An 18,585-nucleotide genomic window follows, 5' to 3' on the forward strand; every position below is an offset into this window, starting at 1 on the left:
CTCGTGGTCGATGCCTGGGTGGGTGAGAGTGAGAGGTGGGTGGAGATTTCGACCTCTGGTTTGCTATCATCAGCGTTCGTCATTATTAATGCATTAGCCACGGGTGATTCCAACCGGTGACAATTTATAATAATAATACTATTATTATTATTATTATTATAATTAATAAAAATAATAATAATAATATGGTGACGATGATGACGTCATCGTCATCATTCTCCTCCATGCAAATTTCATTCATTGCTTATTACAACCATTAATTTCATCAAAAAAAAATCACCAAACCTATCGACCCATAGGGCCCGCCAGTGGCCCTGTGCAGCTCCCTGAGGCAGCCACCATTCTCTTCCATCTCATGAACCGTTATGTCCACCGTACCACCACCGCAGTCCACAACCATGTATCTGGTGCCTGGAGACAAGAAGTTGGTGTATGCGTGTGAGCGTGTGCAACACACACACACAAACACACACACACACACACAAACGCATACACACAAACACACACGCACGCACGCACGCACGCACACGTACCATCCACATCAACTTCTTGACCGACTGTGTTGGTGGTTGAAGTTGGCGCCATTGTCAGGCATCTTGCGAACGTTGTCATTTGGCGCCTTCTCATATAGTCATCTGTGTCGAGTTTATTATAAATCATAATTATCTTTATTATATTATATTATTTTTATTATTACATTATTATTATTATTATATTATATTATTGTTATATTATTATTATTATATTATATTATTATTATATTATGTTATGTCATGTCATGTTATATTATATGATTATTATATTATATTATATTATTTTTATTATTATTTTCAGAGGTATTAACAACTCAATCGCCAAACTATGCCACCACCCATCAGTATTGTTACTGTTGTTATTTTTATAACTACCGTGTAACTGGTTCCCCTTCTCTCCACCGGAAATGGAAGAAGAAAGAGTATTGCTGTTGTTGTTGTTGTTGATGTTGTCGGTGTTGTTGGTGTTGTTGTTGTTGATGTTGTTGTTGTTGGCGAAAGTTTCTGGGATAAGTTGGTACGTTCTTAGTTTTCTGACGTAGATGGATGCGGCCTCGGGTTCGAGGGCAATGAGCAGCTGGCCCGGATAGCTGGGGCTTGCCAGACCCGCCTTTCATGTTGCAATGGATCAATTAATTGAGTAATTAATTAATTAATTAATCAGTTTATCATGTCATAAATAAACGACCCAATCAACCAATCGAGTAATTAACCAGCCAGCCAACCAACCTACCAGCCAATCAATCAACCAACCAATCAATCTACCAGCCAAGCATTTGATCAATCAATCAACCAACCATATAAGCAGCCTGTCTCATGAACTGCTTGGCAGGGGCCTTCCAAATGGCGGGTACCGTAATTACCCAACGTATGTCTTCATTCAAAATACTCGTCTCTGATTGGTCGGTTAGTTCTTGAAGGGCGTGGTCTTTAAAGTATTTCAACGAATGAACGAAGACCTTGAGGGCTGGGTAAGCCTGGCCATTGCTGGCATTTATGGTTGTATTCTTGTTCAACTCCTTGATGGTGAATGAATGAATGGATGAATGATTGATTGAATGAATGAATGGACGAGTCAATGAATCAATGAATGAATTAATGCATCAATGAATCAATGAATAGTCATGAATGAATGAAGAAGATAATAATGAATAAACTGACAAAATAAATTTTCCAAGAAAAGTTTTATAACAACTATATCACAAAATCTCTCTCTCTCTTTCTTGTTTTTTTTCTCTCTCTTCCCTCCCTCCTCTCTCTCTTTCTCATAAAGAAGTATGTAAACATGGTATGTAAAGATGTAAACAAGCGGGAAACCAAACAACAGTTGTTAATATCATCATCAACTGCAGTAAGATAACATTTTTACTATAGACTTCACGTACGTACACACGCATGTACATTTAGGTGTGTGTGTGTGTATCTGTGTGTGTGTGTATATATATATATATATATATATATATATATATATGTATATATCTGTGTGTGTGTATATATATATATATATATATGTGCTTGTGTGTGTATCTGTGTTTGGTTGTGTGTGTGTCTGTATTTGTGTGTGTCTGTTTGTGTGTGGGGCTTTGTGTGTGTGTGGCTTTCTGTGTGTATCTGTATTTGTGTGTGTGTGTCTGTGTGTGGTGTGTGTGTGTGTGTGCGCGCGCATTTCATTTTTAACAAACACAATAAATAAAACAAATCCCTTTCATCTCGATGTAAAGCTTTCATAGGAAACACTTGAAAATATCTTTCCACCACCGAACTTCCAGCTAGCTCTATTAGAGATAGCAAACCCAGACACATTTGAATGGTGGTAAAAAATAACAAATTTTCGGTAAAAACCCTTCGTAGAAATCTCATATCATAAATTATTTTCATGAACAAAAAGTTTTTTTTAATATTTGATGAATAAAAAATGAAATAAATGTATAGGATAGAGTTGTAGAAATAATCATCTGATGGTGTTGATGCTACCGTGTGGAGTAACGAAAGAAAGTGACTTGGACGAAGCAAGTTTAAAATAAGGAAAGCTTTTTTTTTTAAAAAAAACCCGTTCTTTTATGTCAAATTTTCAATTTATTTCATTCATTTTCCATTTATCAATTAATTTAATTAGTCATTAATTTATTTAATTAATTCTGTCAATTTAGAAATTAATGTATTGTCACCTGGATTGCACAAGAGTGCAGAGTTTCAGCTCAGTAAGGATTTGTCATGAATGAAAAAAAACAAACGAACGAACAGACAGACAGACATACAGAAAGACCGACTAACTGACTGACAAACATACATACAGTTAATAATTTTAGTTAGTTAATAATAAACTTAGATAAAAGAACAAAAAAGCAAATTTACTGAGTTGTGATGGAGGGCCATCTTGAATTTTTCAAAATAAAACCACTTCTTCGCCTGCGACTGATCCAGATCGTGATAGTTGTCCCGGGCTGTGAAGCCAAACGAATGAAACTCGCCTATGCATTTCCACACACAAAAAAAATGAACATTTAAAATTAAAATTCAAAAATAATTTGGCTGAGACTTATTTTAAAAAGTTCACATCAGGAAAGCATTAAGAATAACCAAACAAACAGATGAATAATTGTATGTATGGTGTTTGTGTGTGTGTGAGAAAGAGAGAGAAAGAGAGAGAGAAAGAGAGAGAGAAAGAGAGAGAGAGACATATAAAACACATAACAAAACAAACAAACCAACCATCCGGATTTAACAGAAGCGTTGTGAGAGTCTTTTGATTGACAAGTCCTGGGTCTCCACCTTCCCACTTCCTCATGATGTGCAGGGATTCCGGATCCTTTACGAAACTGAAGGCGTATCCGCTGTACGTGGTCCCAAAATCAATGGCCACTATGACAAAGAAAGGTTTCTGGAGCTGGTGGGACTCGGCGGATTCAGTGAACTCCGGAAATGAGAAGATGTTGTTTGAGGATCTGCGGTTTGGAATGAGACATGGGGGGATGTTTTTTTCTTGGAGTTTGAAATAGTCTTATTTGGTACGATCAAAACAAAATTTGCCCTTGAATATTACGCCTGCTACTTTTTGCAACTTGTTACAACCGTTCGTTTTCGCTTGTTTATTCAGTACTTCAGTAATTCATTCGTTTTTTCATTCATTCGGTCAGTCAGTCAGCCACTCAGTCATTCATTCATCCATTCATTCATTCATTCACTCTTTCACTCATCCATTCATTCATTCATTCATTCATCCATATGAGAACTGAGGTTGAATAATTCAAACTGCGAGATAGCGTTTTCAAGTAAATCAAAGTTTCAACATATTTAAGGTTGTAATTTGAAACCCAAAATGATAATAATATAATATATATAATAACAATAAAAATAATAATAATATATCATATTTATTTAGTGTCTTTTGTTTCTTAAAGTATGCCAAAATTCGATTGAAGCTATGATTTATAAATTTGGCATGTTCAGTAAATAAATAAATAAAGTTGATAAGAATCGCGTGATTCATTTTCTCTCTGTTTTGCATACACACACACACACACACACACACACACACACACACACACACACACACACACACACATGCAAAGTCTTATTATTCCATAATTAATGACGTTGTACATAGTCTCCTCAAAATTGCGAAGTATGCCATGTATAAATAAATAAACATTTCATCAAAACCAAACATGAATATATATCTACATCTTTCCAATAAGTAGTATTTAATTTCATAACCACACACACACACACATACACACACTCTCTCACTCACTCCCACACACACACACTCACACGCAAACACACACACACACAAAAGGATCTTTTCGTCTTCGAACTCAGTCACTACGGCACAAAAGACGGCCACTGTACCACTACACCATCCATCATCAACTTGGGGTAAAAATTTGAAGAAAAAAATTTTTTTTAAATTTACCAACAGCAAACATCCTTCAGAATTCTGCCTCTGATGCTTTGGCAATCTCGGAGTGGCACTCCTATCCGGAGATCCGGATCTACTGCAGTTTAGGGAGGAGGGAGTGTAGATGTAGGGTTTTACCTGCCGGATCCCGGCACTCGTTTCCATCTCTAGGGCTACAATTTCTGCGGTTTTACAATAGATGGCGTGTTTTTAAAGGGTTATTTTTTTTCTCATTTATTTGGTATATAATTCATAGTAATATTCACACATATACACACACACACACATACACATACATAGACACACACATACACAGACACGCACACATACGTGCTGGTCTTGAGTTGGAATTTTTTGAGGATGTGTTTTTCGCCGGCTGAAGAGTTGCGTTTGGCGTTGCATCGTTTGAGTCTGTCAAAAAAAACATTTGAACAGTTAAAAATGTATTAAACAAATAAATAATTTAATTTATTAATTGGTCAATTAATTACTTAATTGATCAATTAATTAATCAATGCAATCATCTAGATTATCTACACTAGTATACATACATTAATTTTACTTCAGGTTTGTGGAAATATTTTCAAAAAGTATCAACAACCACACACACACACACACACACACACACACACACACACACACACACACACACACACACACGCAAACAATGTGTGTAGATACGTAAGGTACATTAACCATCATAGAATATATTATATATTACACTAACAAATTATAATGTAAAATAGTATTATTAACATTAACTATTTAACAGTTGTTTGTAATGTTTATTTAATCTGTATTCCGAAAAAAACCTAGGCCTCATATTAAAATTTTAAATTCTCTGTCTTGTTCCATTGGAGTTAATAATTGCAATAAGTGATGAATGGTGAATGATTTATTGCTTATTCACATAAGTGTGCGTGTGTCTGTGTGTGTGTGAATGTATGCGTGTGTGGTTGTGTGTGCGTGTGAGTGTGTGTGTGTGAGTGTAAATTATTTAGATTTAAAAATAACTTGCAAATAAGTAAAAACGAAACATGTTGGCATCATATTTCTTATTACTCACCACCATAAACGGAAGGGCAAAAATAAAACAAACAAAAATGAACAAACAAAATGTATAAACAAATGAACGAACGAACATATAAACGAGTAAAGCGAACAAACTCATTGACGAACAGATAAACATACAAACACAGATACATAAGCTACATTATGTCTCTACATAATTCATTTTCATAATTTTAATAGTTTATATTCTATTTTATTATTTACCGGGCACCGTAAAAGCTCTTCTGAACTTCAGAATAAAAATAAAAAATAAGCAAACAGCTAAGATAACAAACAAACAAATGAACGTAAAAACTAAACAAACAAGTGAACAAACGAACGAACGAACAACAACTTACTTAATTCATGCTCCTCCTTATTGTTAGCTTGTTGTTGTCCAAATTCGGGTGAACTCTTATTTCTCAACTGCATTGATGACGACCTTTGTGTTGTTGCTGTTGATGTTGTTGCAGCCGTTGATGCTGCTTTTGTGGCTAATGTCGGCGCTTCACCCAACAAATCGGCCGACTTTTTCCGTGTCCGCTTTCCGCTTAAATTCAATTTCTTGTCCAAATCTAGAATTCTGTCGATGCGTGTACCAAGTGAAACTTCTTATTTACGAATTAATCAATTAATTAATCAACTAATTAATAGATAGTAATATATAATTTAAATATAATAATATAAATATTTAAAATCAAAGGGCGAAAAACCGCGAAACCTTACTTGCTAAACTTCTTAACGAAGGTCGGACTGCTCCTGACGTTAAGGAAGCTGAGAAGATGCTGGCTGCTGGAAAGTTTCTGTGGATCTGGAGTCGTTTCATCAGCCGTAAGACTGCTACTTTTGGATGATTGGTTCTTCTTTTCCTTGTTCTTTTTCAGGCTCCATGGAGATGAGAAGCCTTTGAAGAACTTCCCAGATGTTTTAATATCGGTGGTTGTAGTTGTTGTGGAAGAGATTGCAGGACATGTGGCGGAATTGGTTGTTGGAAAAGATGGATGGAAAGAGGATGTCGGGGATACGTTGGTGGCATCTGGTGTTTCCTGTTCCTCTTTGTTTTGTAGTTTTTGGACGTTACCGGCGTTATCCTTTGAGGTGTATTGTATTTTTAGCTCCGGGGTTGGAAGTCTGAATGAAGAGGAATTGTTACTTTGCTGCTTAATGGCTGATGGTCTGGTCGGTGTTGGTGGTTTTGCGTCTACGACGTGTTTCACGCTGTTGGATCGTTCCATGGTTGACCTTTCCACGTCTGATTTTTCCACGTCTGACCTTTCTATGTTTGACCTTTCCACGCTTGCCTCGTCAGTGTCGATGTTGCAGATTTCTATTTTTTTCCTTATTCGCTGGAGCTTTGGCGTGCTTCCAACGTCAAAGTTTTTAGTTTTGCTGTCCGTGCGTGTTTGTCCGTGGACCGAATTTTTATTTTCTATTTCGTTTTCATCAATTTCGCTTGGAATAGTAGCCTCCTCTGGGGCTGATTCATCGCTGTTATCATCGGCTTGGGTTTGTTTGTTTTCGAGGAGTGGTTTTTTGATTTTGGTTGGTGCTTGTTTGGAATTTTCATCAGTCAGACTCAAGGGTGTATCTGGAAACCATTTCATTCCATCGTGTGAGAGTACTTGCGGTGGCAAGTTTGAAAAAAGTTCTCGATTCTCACACGTTTGCGTTTCATTTCTTTTTCTTTCTCCGTCATTCACATCGAGAGTTTGTGGAGAATTCGAATCGAAATTTTGTTTATCTGAAAAGTTCTGTAGATTTTTGTCAGCGTCGTCGTAGCTAGTTTGGGTTGAAGTGCTCTGTTTTATTTTATCACTTGATGTCGTTTTTGTTGTTTTACACTTTTTTAGACCGCCAGCAGCCCTGTCATCTATGGATTTGATTTGATTCGAATCTGCCGAAATTGTGTTACTAACTTTCTGATCATCGTCATTATTGGAAAGATGCAATCCTCCGCTGTTAGCATCAGCATCCATCCTATCTCCATCTTCAACATCTCCATCATCTGTTTGCTGGTGAGATGTGTATGATGGTGGAGGTGGGACTGTGATGATTTCGTCATCATCTACATCACCGAAACTAACTGTAGAATCGTTTTTATCGACGATTGTCGGTAAATGATTCATCGGATCATCCGTTCGGTTAAATTTATTTAGTTTTTTGTTGAAATATTCGTGCGGATAGAAACCGGTTATTCGCTGGCCGGATCTCTTAAGCTGTTCCTCCAAATGTTCTCTGTGCTTTTTTTGTTCATTGTATTGCTCGTTCAGAAGCTTCTGCTTGCGATCTAACTCTAAGAGTTTCTGCTGGCGTTGATTGAGTTGATGTTGTTGCAGCTGATGTTGATGTAGTTGTTGATGTTGATCTTTATGTCTCAACTGCTCGATGTGTTGTTTGTTTTGTTGTAAAACTTTCTTATATTGTTGTTGCTGCTGCTGTACAAGTTCAACCTTCCTCTTGCACTGCTCTTGAAGTTGAAGCATCTGCAGCTGCTGTTGCTGCTGCTGTTGCAGCTGCATCAACTGCTCAGCCTGGTCGATGTTGTAATGTTTCGAAGTTATCGTCGTCGTCGCCAGTGGGACGAAAGTGAAGGATGTGATGTGGGATTTTGTGATCCGTGGCGAAATTTGGGATGTTAGGGATTCTCTGCTATTGGTTGTGTCTGTCCCTATCCTACTGCTGAGAGGATGGGCAGTGCTTGGTCGTGATTTGCTGTTGTTGTTGTTCATTCTTTGTGTTGCTGTGATGTGGATGTTGTTGTTGCTCATGTTATTAATGCAGTTAGTGTAACTGTTGTTGTTGTTGTTGTAGTTTGTTGTTGTTGTAATAATTTCATTGGAAGGTTTCGTCTCTATAATTGAAGTTTTTTTTCTTGAAGATATGGAATTTCTTCCTCACCTAGAAAATTATTATTTATTTATATTAAGGTTTATATTTGATTAACAACTATGGGGCATTATCCGCGGGCTGCCCCCACCCACCCTACAAAAATCTTAATTTAGTAATTTATATATTCTTATATGTAATATTTAAATATTAATGATTCAGTTTTACGTGAAACCGTATATGCCAATATGTATGCATGTATGTGTGTGTGTGTGCGTGTGTGTGTGTGTGTGTGTGTGTGTGTGTGTGTGTGTAAGTATGTATGTATGCGTGTATGTACCAGACCGTGTAAATAAGCCATCACATCCCTATTTCTCAACCAAATGACGCCCCCAATTTAAAAATTTTGTAAAAAAAAAAAACCCCCTTCAATCTCATCCTTTCTTTTTAACCGTAAAAAACTACAAACTGACAAAATAGTATAAATAATAAAAATAACAATTAATATTATAATAATAATTATTGTTAATGTTAATTATAAAAATAGTAATTAATATTATAATAACAATTATCGTTAATATTAATTCTCCATACCATACCATTAATGATAATAAATAGTAATTAATATTATAATAATAATTATCGTTAATATTAATAATAGAAATAGTAATTAATATAATAATAATAATTATTGTTAATATTAATAATAGAAATAGTAATTAATATTATAATAATAATTATCGTTAATATTAATAATAAAAATAGTAGTTAATGTTATAATAATAATTATTGTTAATATAAATAATAATTGTTATTATTTTATTACTGTTGCGAAAATTTCTTTTACAGAATTTTATCTACACAACATTTTAAAGCTCGTAGAAGATTGTAGAAAAAGAGTATGGCACTAACAGACGAATGATGATGAGGAGGAGAGAGAAAGAGAGAAAGAGAGAGAGAGAGAGAGGGAAAGAAAGAGAGATAGATAGATACTTTATACATGCTTATTTACAATACAATACATACATATATTCAATACATAATTGTATACCAAAAATTACATCACTCGTATGCAAATCTTACAATATGGTATACATAATAAAAATATACAATATGGTATGCATAATAAAAATACATACATACATACATGCATGCATACATACATACATACACATACATACATACGTACATACAAACATACACATACATACACATACATACATAAAAACATACATACAAAACAAACCATAAACAAAGCCGACAAAATACTTATCATCATCAAGAGTGTTCTGTTTATGTTAATTTTAAAATGTTTAGCCTTGTATATGTGTGCTTGTCTTTTGCTTAACAGCTTAAATATATAATGGTATATGTGTGTGTTTCTTTGTACATGCGAGTGAGTGTGTGTTGTGTGTGTAGTTTAATTTCTCCTTATGCTATAATATGTGTGCAAATACACACTTGAAGAGCACACAAACTTATATGTGTGTATATATATATAAATATATATATATATACATGGATGGTGGTGGAATGTAAAATTTGAAAAGTTAAGATGGTGTCGATACTTAAGTTGTTGCATAAACGTGTGCTGAAGAGTTATAAATATGAAGATGTGAGAATTTTGTATGAGTATGTTTATAACCTCTAATCTATAGAAAGTTGATTGTGTATCTCTACCGTGTTTTATTTATGATCTATTTCATTGTGTAAGTGACTATAAAGGCCCTTAAATCCATTTTTATGTTAAGGAACATTGTATAATCATAACTAGCTTGTATACTATATTATGAAAAACTTGAAGATATACAACCACACACATACAAAGACACATACAAAGACTCATACAAAGACATACTAACTCACACACAAACATAGATACATATACACGCGTACATGAATAGACAACAATTTTTTCTCAAACTCAAGATTGAAATAAACATAGGCTAACTATTTAAAAGCCCATTGAAATGATACGACTAATAGAAAATATTTACTTGACTAAATATTTTTAAATCAATCTAATTAAATCGAATTATATAATTTAAAATTTTCGTCGTCAATTTAAATAAAAATATTGCTTTTTGTTTAGAAAACAGAGTGGCTTACTGAGTTCGTGGTTGGGCTTACTTAAGAAATTGCATGAATTTCAAACACAACTAATAATAAATTTGACTCAATATGTTCAAAACATTGTACTTAAATAGGATTATATGTAATTTGAAATTATTTTCGTCAATTTAAATGAAAATGACGTCATGTTAACAGTAGTTATTTAACTGCCTGTTAGTGAATTAGCCGGTACAAAGGTTATATTCAATTCCTATCAAATAAGTTTGATCAAATATCAAACGCAGGCAAAACTAAATAAAGAAATAGATAGTATATGTAATTATAATACATTTATCATGTTAGATTTACACATTAAAATTGTACAATTGTGTTATGGTGTAGTCTCAAATTATTTTTAATTCTTTCAGAAAAATTTAAACTTTTTCCTATATACCAGTTACTTTTATCAACAATTTAAAAAAAAATTCAATTTGATTTCATCGCGACATCGATGATGATGATTGTGACCTGACTGATTAAAATGCATCAAAGAATATTTTTAAAATAGGATGGAGAATTTGTTACGGAATCGTTGGAGGAAATGACGTCATGCTAGCGGTATTCTATGCTTAGTGAAATGCCTCTCTTCAACTTCCGCACCAAGAGAACAAGCTTTTTCAAAATCTGGAAAACTGTGCGAGATAGTTCAATTGGAGGATGTGCGTGTTTAAATGATTGGGTGGAATTACTTGGCAAATAAAACTTGTGTATATGCTCTAATTTAATTAAGTTTAGAACAAAATATTTTTTAAACTCTCTCGCGTTATTTCTTTGCAATCGATATTGGGGATATTCGTATTTAAATCGAGTAAAATTTTAATATAAAATCGCTTATAAATCTAGACGCATATTGGCTCAGCTTGGCTTGGCTTGGCATTGGATGTTAAGCAAGGTGTGGTCTCAAACTAATTTGAATTCTCCCTGAAAATTTGATCTGCGCGCGTACATATGTAGAACTGATTACTGTTGCTTTTATAATGAATATATTATTTTGAATTCTCCTCGATATATATTAATATATGCATAAATTAATATATATATATATATATATATATAAATATATACATATAAGTGACTAGAATCCCTGCATACAAATAATTAATAAGATTATATGTTTATATAAAAAGCAATATAGCAGATTCAACCAGCCAATCAGAAAGTTTCGAAGGCTATCGTTCGATGACGTCAATTTAGTACGGTTAGCATTGTGCTTAAGATTTAATAATAGTGTAGTACATACATTAAATAAGTTTTTTACTGATGTGAATGATTGAAATGATGAAAATGTATAGTTGAAACGAGTATAAATAGGAGCTGAGACAGCATGAAAATCAGATCAGGCATTCTGCATCGCTTGAAGCAGTCTGTCTGATCTCATTTATTTTATTTTTTTTAATTTTTAATTTTATTTATTTTATTATATAGAGTTATATAGAGTTATATATGTTGCCTGTGGTTTGTGTGTTTGTATGTGGTATTTTTTTTATATTTTAGGTGGGTTCTTTAGCGGTTGCTCATACATACATACATCATGTTTGTTTGTGTGGTAGTATTTTATGATCTGTTTTACTCTTTTTTCTCTTTCTTCATGAGTCTTGAGTTAAGTTAATGAAACATAGGTAGGTGAGATTAAAAATTAATTTATTATATAGGTAGGCTAGGACATAAGGTAATTTAGTTACATAGGTAGGTTAGGGACTTTTATTCTTTTACTCTACTTGGTGGTGTGTTTTTTGTTTTGTGTGTTTTTTTGTTTTGTCTCACACCATACATATAACAGGTACGCGGTGGTTCCTGGTTTTAGTGGAATTTTTATTGATTGAATGTGGTAGTATGCATGGTTATATAGAGTTATAATAGAGTTATATAGAGTTATATAGAGTTATATAGAGTTATATAGAGTTATATAGAGTTATATAGAGTTATATAGAGTTATATAGAGTTATATAGAGTTATATAGAGTTATATAGAGTTATATAGAGTTATATAGAGTTATATAGAGTTATATAGAGTTATATAGAGTTATATAGAGTTATATAGAGTTATATAGAGTTATATAGAGTTATATAGAGTTATATAGAGTTATATAGAGTTATATAGAGTTATATAGAGTTATATAGAGTTATATAGAGTTATATAGAGTTATATAGAGTTATATAGAGTTATATAGAGTTATATAGAGTTATATAGAGTTATATAGAGTTATATAGAGTTATATAGAGTTATATAGAGTTATATAGAGTTATATAGAGTTATATAGAGTTATATAGAGTTATATAGAGTTATATAGAGTTATATAGAGTTATATAGAGTTATATAGAGTTATATAGAGTTATATAGAGTTATATAGATACCTTTCTTTGAGGTTCTTTTCTTTGCCGACCGGTCGGCTTCATTGCGTTTCTCTATTTTTATTTAATTAAATTAAATAAATAAGATTTTTCCATTCATTTAGGTTCATTCAGGTTCATTCATTTAGGTTGAAGCTTCCAGAGGAGTTCATCGTGGACGATCAGGATGGCTGAAATGTCACGCTACGTTCGTTCATTCAGTGGCAAAAAATGCACGCCTTGCTGGGGTTCGTTTTACGGTTTCTTTGCAGTTCCTCTGCGGTTCTTTTTTTTACCAGTAGGCTGGCTTTTCCGGCTAGCGGGTTTCACCGCGGCTCGTTTCTCTATTTTTATTTAAATTAAATAAACAACATTTTTCATTTTATTCAGGTTGAAGCTTCCAGAGGAGTTCATCGTGGAATATGACAGGCTACGTTCATTCATTCAGTGGAAAAGAACACACGCCTGGCTGGGATACGTTTTATTCTTTTTTCTTTGTTTTTCTCTGTAATTTAACATTAAGTAAGAATGCTCACACGCACACACACACACACACAATTACATTAAGTAGCTATATAGGTAGGTTAGATAAGCATAATTTTAATTGTAGGTATAATAGATAAGAAGCATCCAACACTAATGTAGTTGAATAGGTAGGCGCGTAAGTTTATCTCTTCTATGTTTTTCTTGCACCCACATTGCACGCATCAGCGTATTACACACACACAAATACATACATAAACACATATGTTAGTATTTGAGCGTAATTTTATTTTCATTACACATTCTAATTTATTATTACTAAGGTTGAGAGTAATTTAATTTCATAGGTAGTTAAGGGCAATAATGTAATTCTAGGAACAATCTTGTAATGTAAGTTAAAACGCAGTAAGTGTATCGATAGATAGGTTAATTATTAAGTTTTATATTATAATTATTACTAAGTTGGAGCCCAAGGCATTACGTAGGTGGTGGGGTGGGTGCCGAAAGGCCAATGAATTGGGCTCTTGAGTTTTGTAATTTTAGGTAAGCTAGGACCGTAATGTAATGAATAGGTAAGTTAAGGCTACGTTGTAACACATATTCATTAATAGATTTAGCGTTTAAGTTTTATAATATTATTACTAAGTTGGAGCCCAAGGCATTACGTAGGTGGTGGGGTGGGTGCCGAAAGGCCAATGAATTGGGCTCTTGAGTTTTGTAATTTTAGGTAAGCTAGGGCTTAATTGTAATGAATAGGTAAGTTGAGGGTACGATAGCCGATTGACTCTGGATTTCAAAGTCTCTTGTCAGAGGTAAGCCTTGGTGGCCAGTGGTGAACCGGCAATGGTTTACTATCCGGACGGCAATGGTTTACTATCTGCACGGTAATGATTTACTATGCGGCACGGCCATAGTCTACTACCCGCACGGCTTCCGGACGGCAAATGGTTTACTATCCGCAAGGCAGTAGTCTACTATCCGCACGGCAATGGTTTACTATCCGGTGCCCTGGTTGTCGGTGAACCTCTGTGCAAGGAGGGAGAATGAAGGGGGACTTTCGACTATCGTACCATTAACAATTTAATATAGATTAGTTAAGGTAATTGAATAGGTAGATAAGATTATTTTTATTAAGCAATTTGAGATGCAGGCACCGCTAAGCTTTCTGATGAGAATCTTCTCTTTATCTTTCTCTATCAACAACAATCTGGAGGAGGACTGGCACCAGTTTTGGAGGACAACGTAGGAGGAACCGGAAGGCACGGTAAATTTTTTTTACAGTTTGCCCTATTATTTTATATTGTTTGCTATTATTTTTATTTTGCAATTTTTTGCTTCTGAGATTCTAAAATTCATTTCTACTACGCTAATAACAAAAAATTTGTCTACAGAATGATGAGAGGTGGGCAGTGGTGGGAGTCAGCACGTTTCAGATGGTGATCTCATGATGGTGGTGAGGAAGAATCAGCTCGTTCGACTGAAACTCTGCAGTTCGGATGACGTCTTGTGTGCCGACCAGATGATGGTGGTCGGTGCAATGGAGTTCAGTAACGACAATTTGTTAAGTATGTTTAGTTTAGATTTTTTATTTTCCTCATTCATTCATTTTCTCACTCAATCTTTACAACTATTCTTCCATTAGTTGATTCATTAATTCATTCTATTCATATATTGTTACATTGAATCATGGTTTGATTGATTGATTAATTCATTCATTCACTCATTTATTTATTCAATAATTTATTTGTTTGTTCTTTCGTTCTAACATTCATTTACGACTACGCTAAAAAAAATTTGACTACAGAATGATGAGAGGTGGGCAGTGGTGGGAGTCAGTACGTTTCAAATGGCGGTCCCATGATGGTGGTGAGGAAGAATCAGCTCTTTGGTTCGACTGAAACTCTGCAGTTCGGATGACGTCTTATATGCCGACCAGATGATGGTGGTCGGTGCAATGAAGTTCAGTAACGACAATTTGTGAAGTAAGTTTAGTTTAGATTTTTTATTTTCCTCATTCATTCATTTTCTCACTCAATCTTTACAATTATTCATCCATTAGTTGATTCATTAATTCATTCTATTCATATATTGTTACATTGAATCATGGTTTGATTGATTGATTATTTCATTCATTTACTTCGTTCTAACATTCATTTACTACTACGCTAAAAAAAATTTGTCTACAGAATGATGAGAGGTGGGCAGTGGTGGGAGTCAGCACGTTTCAGACGGTGGTCTCATGATGATCGTTCCGATGACAATTCGAAGAAAACATTAACCAGAACGACTATTCGGTGCGTCTCAGATGATGGTCCGTGCAAGGGGGTTCGTCCGTAGTGAGTGGAGAAGTTTCTGAAGAGTGCACGCGCGCACATTTATACACACACACACATATCAATACAACACATACATACGCGACATCCATTCATTCGGTGTCGTTGTTGTTATGTTTCTCTTCAACTTTCTATCCTCTTTACCGGACTTTAATTTAATTTATAGGTAAGTTAGGAATTGAGATGAGTTAAACAATCGTAGGTAGGCCAGGGCTCAACATTAGTTAAAAAGTTTCAAGTAAAATCAAAACTTTAAAAAATGTAAACCAAATAGTTGATGCATGTAAAATTTGAAATTTAAATTTGTAGGTAGGTAGGTAGGTAGGTAGGTAAGTTGAGTTAATCATTATAGGTAAGCTAGGGCCCTGAGAGTAATTTAATTGTAGGTAGGTGACTGACTACTATTCTTGCGACTTCTTACTAGTTTTTTGTGATGTTTTTGTTTGTTTTCGCATCGCAATACCACACCAACAAAACACATTACTTTTTTTCGTCGCCGCCTTGAATTTTACCTTTTTGATCAATCTTTAATAATGTCTATCTATTTATTATTTGTAAAATGTTGGCTAGTTTCTAGTTTTATATTTTGGTTACATAATTTTTGGATATTTTCTGTATTTCTTTGTATGCATGTATAAATAATTTATGTTCGGTATCATTATGATATGCTGTGAACCGTTTTTACTAATTGTTCGTGTTACTTGAATCATTCTTCGTGAACGACTGACGTGTGTTAACATTTGTTTTAAATCCAAATTTTTTTTAAATTGATATTTTTTAAATTTAAATTTTCCGCCATTTTTCATTTTTGATTGATGTCAAATAAAAGCAACTGTTGTGTTTTTCTTTCCTTACTAAAATCTCAAAAGTGTTTGTAGATATGTACAATTAAATGTTGATTTGCGCTTCTGCAAGCCTTGCAAATAATTTTTTTATTGTTTCACCATAATTCGTTCGTTCATTTGGTTCATTCAATTTGGTTCATTAATAAGTTGATTGGTTGATTGAATGAATGATAAATGGCTGGTTTATTGGTTGATTGACTGACTGACTGAATACAACGCCAAAATATTTAAAATGACGTCATTTCCTCCAACGACAACAAAAGAAATTCTGATTGACTGGTTTGGTCTGCTGTGTTTGATATGTTTTTGTATAATGATTAACAACATTAGCGCGAAAATTTTAATTTAAAATTTTTTCAAATTTCAAGGTCGGTTTCTTTGATGTGTTTTTGCTAAATCAAAAAAATCATGTACGTGATAATGTATGTGTTTGTTTATGCGTGTTAGCAAGTTAGCAGGAATGTATGTGTGCGTGTTAGTGTGCATGAAATTAAAAAATTTTTATATGTCAAGGTCGGCTCCTCTGCTGTGTTTTTTGTCAGATCAAAAAACATCACGCATGTGGTTATGTATGTTCTTATGTATGTGTGAGTGTGAATGTTATCAAGTATGTCTGTGTGAAATTAGAAAATAAAGGGTTAAACAAAAATAACAACAACAATTAGCAAGCTAAGCTGACATTAACGAGCGATCTTTTGAAACTTTCTGACATTATATAAACCTATTATAAAACGAGTAATTAATTTTATTTAAGTTTAAATTTTTTCGCAAGAGTTCAAAATATAGACGTACAATAAATATATTATATATACATACATATAAACAACCATATATAACACTATATAATCAATAACTCTACATAACTATATATAAATCTATATAACGTATATAACACTATATAATAATATATAATCCTAAACAACTCTATATAATTAATCTCGCTACCTGACGAGCAAATGTTCTAATTCTTCCCCAAACACTACTAATATCTTGATTACGTAAGTTAATTCTGGAAATTTGCCATAATTTTTTTTTATTTCATTAAATATATATGTACGCACACACACGCACACAGAACAAACGCGTTAATATATTTCAGATTCCATGAATTTTTTAAAATTGAAACGGCTACAAATTCATTTTCAATAATTTTATTCTGAAATGTTGTTTCCGTCCGCCTAAATGGCAAATCTATCATATACGAAACGAATGGGAGATGTCATTTGTAATTTCGCAAAATGTAATATTCTCATAGAGATATTTATTAGGTAGGTCAATTTTCCTATTACATCATAAAAAGTCAAACAATTTCATGAATTTTAATGCAATATGTTAATTTCATCAGTTATAGGATTCGAAAGAAATTTTTCTATAATTTCAATCAAAAATTCAAACATTTTCAACATTAGAATACAAAAACGAGGGCAGTGGGAGGACCAAATTAAGAATCCAGAACCTCCCACACACATTTCTGAAATTTTCAACAACATTAAGGTCACTATAGTTCAATTTCTTTGTGTAGAATTCGTAAGAGGTTAAACCTGTGCAAATTAAAAACACGTGCCAAGCGAGAAAACTTGTAGAAGCAACAAACCCAACTACAACGACGTTCAACTCCATTATGAAAAACCCAAATGCCAAACTTCTGTATCCAAACAAAATTTCGCCAAGCGCTATCGGCAATATCATCTCGAAAAAATTTCCAGAAAATGTAAACAAATGTACCAAATTTAAATACCGCAAGCAGAGAATCAAAGCTAATAGGCAACCCGATGAAATAAAAAATAACAATTGACAGAAACTTTTCAAATTATTTCCTCCAATACACGTTCCGAGGAAGAAGCAATGGTGCTCTCGTACTAGCACACACCTCTTACACAACACGCAATGATGACTTCTTGGTGGCATCTCCCGATCACACACCCCACAATAAACCCCGCTAGCCGACGCAAATTCTTCATTAATCAGACCCCCAGTCCCGTCGGCAACCACCAAAACTGGTCGGCCATTTTGAAAATTATCCCGACATGCACCTCCTCTTGCAAAGCTATCCTCCCGGAAACAGTTGAGAACATTGGAGGCGATTGACAGGTAGAGATAGGATGCCAGGATCCTGTAAAGTAGAACGTAGCCCTCGCAGACGGACGGTATCACCGTTGTTAGGCCCGTAAT

General features: G+C 33.9%; 2 protein-coding genes across 2 annotated transcripts in view; both read right to left on the reverse strand.

The window, feature by feature from the left end:
• HELRODRAFT_102816 (hypothetical protein) overlaps positions 1 to 5,904 on the reverse strand; it is a 9,851-nt gene extending 3,947 nt beyond the window's left edge. Inside the window, exons 1-9 of the mRNA XM_009028652.1 lie at positions 5,844 to 5,904; positions 4,765 to 4,845; positions 4,454 to 4,616; positions 3,246 to 3,478; positions 2,889 to 3,004; positions 1,331 to 1,552; positions 906 to 1,143; positions 286 to 411; positions 1 to 14 (exon numbers count right to left, since the gene is read on the reverse strand). The exon at positions 1 to 14 is cut by the window's left edge and continues 189 nt beyond it. Of these exons, the coding sequence (XP_009026900.1) occupies positions 1 to 14; positions 286 to 411; positions 906 to 1,143; positions 1,331 to 1,552; positions 2,889 to 3,004; positions 3,246 to 3,478; positions 4,454 to 4,599 (1,095 nt within the window). The 5' untranslated portion in view covers positions 4,600 to 4,616; positions 4,765 to 4,845; positions 5,844 to 5,904. The remainder of the gene's footprint in view (positions 15 to 285; positions 412 to 905; positions 1,144 to 1,330; positions 1,553 to 2,888; positions 3,005 to 3,245; positions 3,479 to 4,453; positions 4,617 to 4,764; positions 4,846 to 5,843) is intronic.
• Positions 5,905 to 17,919: 12,015 nt separating this feature from the next.
• On the reverse strand, positions 17,920 to 18,345 carry HELRODRAFT_145957 (hypothetical protein; the record flags this gene model as incomplete). Its single annotated transcript, XM_009028653.1, has 2 exons — positions 17,920 to 18,058; positions 18,131 to 18,345. Coding segments are annotated over 2 exons (354 nt in total), but the record flags the coding sequence as incomplete, so codon positions are not given.
• Positions 18,346 to 18,585: the final 240 nt, after the last annotated feature.

Source organism: Helobdella robusta, assembly GCF_000326865.2.
Source record: "Helobdella robusta unplaced genomic scaffold HELROscaffold_57, whole genome shotgun sequence".
NCBI classification, from domain to species: Eukaryota; Metazoa; Annelida; class Clitellata; order Rhynchobdellida; family Glossiphoniidae; genus Helobdella; species Helobdella robusta.